General features: G+C 45.8%; 1 protein-coding gene across 2 annotated transcripts in view; it reads right to left on the bottom strand.

Annotated features, from left to right (window-relative positions):
* Positions 1-4490, bottom strand: part of LOC137562537 (uncharacterized) — a 36800-nt gene extending 32310 nt beyond the window's left edge. For both annotated transcript variants that reach the window (XM_068273968.1, XM_068273969.1), the window contains exons 1-2: positions 4377-4490; positions 1431-1504 (exon numbers count right to left, since the gene is read on the bottom strand). In XM_068273968.1, coding sequence (XP_068130069.1) covers positions 1431-1504; positions 4377-4399 — 97 coding nt within the window. In that variant the 5' untranslated portion in view covers positions 4400-4490. The remainder of the gene's footprint in view (positions 1-1430; positions 1505-4376) is intronic.
* Positions 4491-9666: the final 5176 nt, after the last annotated feature.

Genomic DNA, 9666 nt, shown 5'->3' with positions numbered 1-9666 from the left:
CCCAGTATTTCCTCCCTGCCCCTTTCCTTGTTAATTGTTGAGGCCAGGACTGTCAGACCAGTGGTTTTAGCATTTCCTTTCCTCAAAGTGTCACTTACCACTGGGTAAGTTGCTGCCAATGGAAATGTCACTATTAGTACACACATCACTCAGTGTTGCATGTGACTCATGTACAAGTTGACCCCTATACTTTAATGAAGTGACTCACCTATTTATAGACTTAAACTCAAGTCTGCTTAGTAAGGGCCCTTTCAAAATGGCAGCTGACAAGCAGTGATGTCACCACCTGTTAGCTGCACCAGCCAGGTGCTTGTTAGCAACCGGTACAACTACAGAGATCTGAGCACTGCTGCACTCACCCAGCATGTTGCATTCTTCTGCTGCATGTCAATGCTTGACACAGGGGTGTAATAGGCCATGTAAAGGATGCAGCTGCAGGGGGCCCAGAAGCTGCAGGAGGTCCCATGGGGAGTGGGAGGAGTTTCTTTTCCCTGTCCTTAGAGACTGACAAGGGTTCAGAGAACACAATCTACTCTCTGCACAATTGTTTTAATAACTGCATTTGCTCAGCCACTGAGAAGACATAAAAAAAGTTATGTAGATAAAGATTTTTAGACAGTCCCTATTCAGTAAGCAGCAGGGTCTTGTGTACAGCCCCCTGCCCCTCCCCAAGTGCTGTGTACTGTAGTGGTGCTGGAGAAGTCTGCAGAGCCAGCTCTGCTCCAGAGTAATAAGCTGCAGCTGGGAGCTTTGCACACCATGTGTCAACATGCATGTTTTATCACAGAGACTGATAGCAGTGAAGCACTGCATGCATTTTTTTCTGTCAGTTTTTATCTGCATGGCGGAAAACACATGCAAGTGTGCACTAGCCAACTGAACAACATTGGTTCTCAGTTTACCTGTGCAGAAAGCTTTGGTGGGGTTACACAAGTTAGGGCCCCATCCAAAGTTTTGCAGGTGGCCCACTGATTTCTAGTTATGCCCCTGGCTTGACATGTGTGGTGTTACAACTGCTGCAACTCAGCTGCATTTAAAAAAGGCACTGGACAGAAGGCTGAACTGCTCTGAAAATGCAGTCTGAAAGGGGCCTTATTGATGTGTTGCAAGCCATGGTACCACCACTACATGTGCATGTAAAGCCTATTTAGAAATTAACTGCAGCAGGCAATAGTAGCAGCGGGTTATGCTACACAAAAATGTGCAATTCTAAGTTGGAGTACCAATGTTTTGGTAAATCTGGTTTCAAAAGTTAAAACTTCAGTATTTGTACTAAACATGCACCAGAAAGCAAATGCAGCAACCTTAACCAGAGGAAAGAATTAGAAGTCCACAGAAAAGCCCATTGGATTTTAGGGTTAAACTAAAGATAGCCGAGAATCTCATTAAGGAATTTCTTTGCTTTTGATTTTGTTGCAAGAGACACTTACCGCTGGGCAGAGATTGCGTCTGCACCCGCTGCGCTTGCACAAGATACGGCAGAGTCAGGCAGAGCACCGCAACTCTACAAGAGAAAGACAGGCATGTGATGTATCTATACACAATACCAAGTTACACCAATCAGCAATACTGAGCAAAGGCACATGGCCTCAATTCAGTAAGCATAATATAACTAAACCTGTTACCAGCTAGTGAGGTAAATACTTAAGAAACTGCAATTCATAGATTAAAACATTTGGTCAAGTAAAAGTGTTTGGTAGGCATTTCCAGCTCTGACCAGCCAGTAACTCAAATCTCCATGTAGCAGGGGAGGACTGGGACCTTTTGGCCTGGAGGGAAAACACAAACTAGAGGCCCGGTTTCACGGCAGCCCCAGCCCAAATAACGTCACATGCGCCCAACGTGCTATATACCGGTAGTCACATAGTCATGCCAATGCAGAAATACAGCAAGGATACTCGAGGGACAGCATGACAGGTAAAGTATAAATGCACAGGCATCGTGGGGTACATAATAGATTTTGAGGGAAAACGCCGGGGTTTCCACTGCGTACATAGTTTGTTATTATCACACTTAACGAATACATCGGCCCGAGATTTGCCAGCATCTCAGATTGATACATTCAAACACTTTCCACCCGAAATAAGTCAAATTGTTGATTGGGCATGCTTGTGGCGGCACAGATTTTCATCTGATTGGATAATTATCGAAGCAGTTGTGGATCGGCCAGCCCTAAACCATTAAAGGAGAGGCAGCCTGGGGGGAAATCTCCCCCCTTCCCCCCTGGCCAGTCCTCCCCTGCCATGTAGTAACATTGATAGGGGCAACTAGACAGCTCTGCTTCTCACCCCATTTTAATCAATACTCTGGTGGGTGGGGCTAATGAGCAATGAGACATTTACAAAGGCTTTTCTGTATCCCTTTAGATGTGCATAGCTATACAATGTTATACAGAAGAGCTCTCATTAGCACAGATTCATATCTAAATAGATGCACTGGGCAGATCATAGAATAGCTCATACAGACTTGTGGAAGACTTGATGGCTTGCTACCTGACCTGCTCCACAGCTGCTGAGACAGGCTTCATGAATTGAAGCCATTTTTGTATACTACCCAACTTCTACTGCATGTAGGAAATCTTAGTGAATTTGGGGAAGAAAAAAAATAAAAAAATTACCAAATGCATTGTTTTATCAAACTGCCCTTAGTGAATTGAGACCATGGAGTGAAAAGCAAATGTTAGGGATGTTAATGCGATGCAAAAAGATTATGCAAATCCTGTACGCAGCTTGAGTATTGACCAATTGAATGATCCCTTTTCAGACTGCATATATTTGTATTTAAAATTAGTGACTGCTATACAGCAAGCCTGTGAAATAGGCCGCCATTGCTCCATATCAGTTTTTGTACACTTGATCACTAGTGAAAGATTGTACAAAATGCATTACATAACTCAAGACACACTATAAAATACTTCACTGTAGGCAAGAGGCTCCAGTGAAATTAAAAATGACAGGTTTAGGATTATCAGCATGTAGTTCTTTACAAGAGCACTACGGAAAGGATCTAGGCAAAGAAGTCAGCCAAGCCCCTTCCCACCATACCAAGTGTGAGGCAAGTAGTCATGGCAGTTGCATTATGGAGTATCAGTGACTGGACTGACTTCTCTGTGGTCTCTGAAGAAGTGGGCATACCAGCAACACATGTCAGACACTTAGGCTGGCTGCGGTGGCAAGGGCTTAGGCCAAGCAGGTCTCTAGAGCGCTCTTGCACTCCTTACACTTTCAGATTCCAGCTTCCCATCTATGAGATTTACTGCATAGTACTTAGAATTGTATATGGCATTGCTGGATATTGTTACTCTTTACTTGTTCTAATACTATTATTGAGCATAGAGATGTCCTAATTGATTAACTTACATTCTTGGATAGGAGGATCTAGAGACTTTATTTTTGATTGTACATACACTTGCTGAGCACAAGTCACTTTGTATTGTGTCTTTGGCACGGTCTACCTGAATTTGCACTTTTTGAGCACTGCTGTGCCAGTTTAATGGTTTGTGGACTAGGACTTCTGACAAATGGGCCCTCCAGTCAAGCATAGTAACAGGGTGTGCACAGTGGGTACCCCCTTGATTTGGGATTACCCAAGTATCAGGGCTGCAGCTGGTACCATCAGGCATGCAAAATCCTAGTTCTACCAGCACAAGTCTGCCCACATAGGGTTCACAAACCAATCCATACAATCCAGTCCAATCCACCCATGATGCCAAGTGAGGAGACTTCCTCAGGTGGCAGAAGTGTGGGGGAAGCACCACGAAGTGAAGAGAGTGCATGGCCAATCTATATTGGGGCAACTGCACCTACCTAGTGTATTTTGGGGGCTCACCACAGCTATTATGTGCAGTGCAAATTGTCAGGTGTTGGAGGAACATCTTCACAAGTTTGCCTCAGGCAGACCAACCAAAGGAGATCTTTCTGTGATCAGAAAGAGCTGTTTGCCTATAAGCCACAGGCTAATTCTGTGCTGAAATCAATCCAGAATCAGCCTTGTGACCACCTCAACACTGTCCCCCAATGATCAATGTGCCCCCCATTTGCCTCCACTACTGCTTTCTTCAGGCTGGGTCCTCCATCCATACAGGTGCCCCATGTGGTTGCCAGAGTAACATGGGTACATGTGTGATGTCATACACCCACACCAGCAATTACATGGGGCACATGTATGAACAGAGGACCCAGCAGCAGCGGATGCAGACAGGAGGTGGGGGGGGGGTGGTTAGGTAGAGAACAGCATCAGATTCTAAACTAGAATTAAAAGCAATCAATTGATACCATAAAAAAAAAATCCACACAAGAGTTTCTTGGAAGCAGAGACCACTCTTACCTTCCCCACAGTGAGCAGAACATTCTAACCAAAGCTACCACAGTACTTACCCAGCAAGGAGTGTGCAATGCATGGCTACAGCCCCCTGTGTAATACCCAACAGCTCAATCACCTGCCTCCAACCAGACCACACAACTCACTGGAAGTGAGAAAGGAAAATAACAATCACTCTCCACCCCACACTATATACCAGAGCACAGCCACTCACCTGAGCCCAACTACTGACTAATTACACTGGCCACGCCTCTCCTCCACACTGCACTACTGACTAATTACACTAGCCCCGCCTCTGCTCCATTCTGCACTACTGACTAATTACACTAGCCCCGCCTCTCCTCCACTCTGCACTACCCACTTATTACACTGGCCACACCTCTCCTCCACTCTGCACTACTGACTAATTACACTAGCCCCACCTCTCCTCCACTCTGCACTACCCATTTATTACACTGGCCACGCCTCTCCTCCCACTAGGGATGTTCAATAACATGCAAATCATTCTGAACTGATGCAGAGGCACATTTTTTAGGCCTCTTTTCCATGAACTGTTTCTAGGCAGTGAAATGCCTCTCAAACTCTCACAACTGCTGCCTGGTAACTGCTTGTCGCTGCCTGTTAACTGCTCACTACTGCCTGGTAACTGCTTGCCGAACACACAGCTCAATAGTTCGAGGAAAAGAGGCCTTAGGCCTCATTTCCACGAACTGTTGATAGGCAGTGAAATGCCTCTTAAACTCTCTTAACTGCTCACTGCTGCCTGGTAACTGCTCACTGCTGCCTTGTAACTGCTTGCAGGGCACACAGCTCAACAGTCCGTGGAAAAGAGGCATTATGGGCTCTATTCATAAAAAAGTTGTTGCGAGAAAACTCCTGGAGGGAAAATACCGCAGCGGTATTTTACACTTCTGGGGGCTCTATTCATAAAACCTTCCCGCAAGTTTTCCGCTCAAAACAGCGGATTTTCCCGTCCATTTAGCAAAGTGGGCATTCAAAAAAGCTGTTCCCGCATGAAAATCTACAATCCCCCAGCAGAGCGAGAAATTTCCGCCTTCTCCAGTGTTTTTCTAGATTTATCTAGAAAAAAGTAACAAAATGGCCATTCATAAAGATTAGAGGAAGCGGTATGTGGACGGGAAATACCGCTTCCTCTGATTTTGCGGATTACATACAAGTGAATGGGACAGACCTCCCAGAGAGAGCAGTGCACGGAGGGACTCTGCCGGCTGAAGTGTTTCCGCATGCCTTCCGACAGCTTACCGCCAGCTTTCAGCGGGAGATCTCCGCACTTGCATCGCAGCTGGCAAGATTTCTTTGAATGACCACCCAGAAGTGTAAAATACCGCTGCGGTATTTTCCCTCCAGGAGTTTTCTCGCCACATCTTTTTTATGAATAGAGCCCTGGGTGGTCATTCAAAAAAATCTTGCCAGCTGCGATGCAAGAGTGGAGATCTCCCGCTGAAGGCTGGCGGTAAGCTGTCGGAAGGCATGCGGAAACACTTCAGCCGGCAGAGTCCCTCCGTGCGCTGCTCTCTCTGGGAGGTCTGTCCCATTCACTTGTATGTAATCCGCAAAATCAGAGGAAGCGGTATTTCCCGTCCACATACCGCTTCCTCTAATCTTTATGAATGGCCATTTTGTTACTTTTTTCTAGATAAATCTAGAAAAACACTGGAGAAGGCGGAAATTTCTCGCTCTGCTGGGGGATTGTAGATTTTCATGCGGGAACAGCTTTTATGAATGCCCACTTTGCTAAATGGACGGGAAAATCCGCTGTTTTGAGCGGAAAACTTGCGGTAATGGTTTATGAATAGAGCCCATTATGCTAGGAATACACTGTACGTTTTTGAGCCATTAAGATGGCTCGAGTGATAGTTTCCGACATGTCCGATCTCCTGCCGGATCGATTCCGCGCTCGATTTCACACAGGGAACAATGGGAAAGGATAAGAAAAACGAGCAAAAGATAAGCGATTCGACCGTGGAATCGAGCGCGAAAATAGATTGGGCGCCCCAAATCGAGCACGAAAAACGTACCGTGTTTTCCCGGCATTATACAGGTTGATAATGGACCAAGCAAATGCAGGAGCTGCTACATTTGTTCTGTCCATTTCAAATTTCAAAAGTGCCTAAATTTGCATCTGCACCTGTTGACTGCAGTCATCCAGTTGTCAGGTGCAGTGCAGCCAAGCACGCTCCCCTGTCTCGCTGCCATCGCTGGGCGCGTTTTGCGCCTGCCCAGTAGTACTGCGAAAACACTAACGATTTTAAAAGCGCTCAGAAGCGCTCTTGGTGTGCACTAGCCCTTACTGACGATCAGATGATTTGTATTGGCTCGATTTCATTCTGCATACAAACTACAACCAAGTCTGCATCAGCTTGGAAGAACATTCATCATCTTCGGAGTACAGACGGCCAGAAAGATGGCAATCATTTTGGGTTGCATGCAAGTTTATGCGAACTGTTGCAAACTGTAGCCTGAGTACAAAGCTACTCGGTAAGGCTTTCTGCATGCAGATTCGCTTAACCAATACAAGTAAATGGGCCTGTTTCCACTTGCCAGGGAAACTGAGCGTTTTGCTGTGCAGGAAAAATCTGCACAGCAGAGCCATCAGAATTCGCACACCGCACACACCGCTTGCGATTCGCATGTAATGTATTTCATGCTAATTCGCATAAGTTTTTGTGTAAAATCAATGTAAAAGCACACAGGCACTAACATGATTAAAATTGCATACTTACAAAAATACACGAAAATGCATGCGAATTCGTATCCGCATCCAAATTCGTTTATGCGTTTTCCGCTAAGAAATTGCACTGCACTAGTGGGAACGGACCCTAAGCGCTTTTCTGAGTGAAAGCCTTGTTCACATTATAGGCGTTTTTGTAAAACTTTAAGCGCGGGCGGTTTTCAAAATCGCCCTGAAAGCGCTTGTGCAATGATTCTCTATGACAGAGTTCATTTCAGAGAGATCCGTTTGCGATCCACTTTGAAAAGCGGTGCTTGGGCCATTTTTGCCTCAATGGAATGTATAGGAAAAACGCAAAACGCTCACAAAATCGCTTTGGCAAGCGATTGCGTGAGCGCTTAAAAAAAAATACATTGTATTTATTTTTTCCTAATTTTTTTTCCGGATCAAAAGACGGAAGCTTTCTGCAAAAGCGCTTACAAAAACGCCAACAAAAACGAGTGAATGCGCAGAAAATCACCAGAAAACGCTTTAAAAAACGCGGAGAAAAAAAAGCCCACCGCGGACTGACATGCAAGCCGGACGCATTGTGAACAAGGCCTTAGGGTATCATTCATAAAAGTGTTGTCGGTAATGAGAATCAATGCGAGAAAACACCGCTGTCGGTTTGTTAGACTTCTGTGTGGTCATTCATGAAAAAGTGCACAGTTGCGATAGCAGTGCGGAGATTTCCCGAACTAGGCTGGCGATAGGCAGGCGGAGACACAGGAATCTGCCCAGTTGATACATTTCTCCGTGTTCCGCTCTACTGCAGCTGCCTCGGAGGTCTGTGTCTCCATTAACGTAGCATGCTTATCGCCACATCCAAGGGAGCGGTATTTCCCGTCCTCATACCGCTTGCGGTAATCTTTATGAAGTGACATTTTGTTACATTTTTTACGATAATTTATCGCTCTGCTCGGTAATGTCAGCTTTTCATGCGGAAAGAGCCTTTATGAATGGAGATTTTGCTATGTGCTCGGGTAAAGTCGGCTGTTTTCAGCATTTCCGCATGCGGAAATGCTTTACGAATGATAGCCTAAAGGTGGCCACACACGATACAATAAAATGATCTGATTTTACGGCAATTCAATAAAAACGATCGGATCTCCCGAAAAAAAACGAAAGCTTTTTTTTCATTCGACTGAAAAATCCAATCAGATTTCCCGTTTTTTTCGATTTTAATCTATCCGGAATGCCAGATATTTTTCTTCAATACCTCTAAAGATTGTATGGTGTGTGTTGGATTGTCAATTTATTAATATACACACCCATGCAATGTTCTCAGAGTTTCCAATCATTTTTATCATAATTGGGGAAAAATTGAACATAGGTGTGTGGTACATTGGTCATATTTTTGAAATGTTACAATCAGTCATAAAAAATTGATTGCAATTCTTAAATTGAACAGATATTTTAAAAATTGTATGGTGTGTGGCCACCTTTAGTGGGGATCCAGCAGGCTTGAACCTCCCAACACCTGCACAGCGCTGCTGCTGCCCTCATACATTGCAAAGAAGATAAGGACAGTCCCAGCCAGCAGAGGGGGCGAGGGGTAATGCAGGGTTTGGGGGTGTCCTGGAGGATTGGGTAAGACTTTGGAACATCCAGGGGCTTTCCCCTACTGGCGTAAATGTGTAACTTTTTTTTTACTTTTACAGGTTTACTTCAGGGCTGAGAACGCACTTGTTTGAATTGTGTGGGTTTTTTTTTTTACCATACACGGACAAAACACGCACAATTTCACTGGCCCTTCCCGCTCGGGAATCACTTCCTCTGCATTTGTTTGCGTTTTTCATCACGATTTTAACCACTTAACGACCGCCTAGCGACCTTTCCATGCCAGTTCACGGAGGGTGTCTCCGTGAACAGTGTGCGAGCCGCCGATCGCACGCATAATGTAAACACGCGGGGAAGAAATCCCCGCTGTTTACATCATACGGCGCCGCTGCGCCGTGACGTAGATGGGCGGTCCTCGGCCTCTAATTGGCCGGGGATCGCCGGCATCTGATAGGCTAAAGCCTATCCTATCCAGCGCAGGACGGATATTCGTCCTGCGCATCACACAGGAAGAGGGAGAGGGGAGGAAGTAGAGGGAGGACGTAAATCGCTGCGGAGTGGGGCTTTGAAGAGCCCCCCCCGGCCAAGCGCAAATAGCCGGCGGCGATCAGACCCCCCCAGTAGGACATCCCCCTAGTGGGGAAAAAAGGGGGGAAGTCTGATCGCCCTGGTGCAATGCTGATCGGTGCTGCAGGCTTGAGAGCCCACGCAGCACCGATATCCTCAAAATCCCCTGGTCCTTAAGTGGTTAAAAAGCGTGGCATTCTGCTTATTTGTCATGAACATTCGTTGAAAATCGCATGCAGGAAATGTGATTGGAAATGCAGAATGCAAAGCGCTGGAAAGGCCCAAGAAATTGCACCGCCAAGTGGGCTGCCAACCTAATGGTTCTAAGGGCCAAATCCCACTTAAAAGCGCAAAATGCCGGCGATTTTTGCAGGAGTGATTTTTCCGCATTTAGCGCTTCTATAGCACTGAAACGCGATTGCCGGGAAATCACCTGAAAATGGTGCAGGCTACGTGTTTGCGTTTCGCGATTTGCAGCGATTAGCGCA

This window comes from Hyperolius riggenbachi, chromosome 3 (genome assembly GCF_040937935.1).
Source record: "Hyperolius riggenbachi isolate aHypRig1 chromosome 3, aHypRig1.pri, whole genome shotgun sequence".
Lineage (NCBI taxonomy): Eukaryota > Metazoa > Chordata > Amphibia > Anura > Hyperoliidae > Hyperolius > Hyperolius riggenbachi.
Note: the sequence above shows the minus strand (reverse complement) of the source record. Positions and strands in the feature narration are given on the sequence as shown.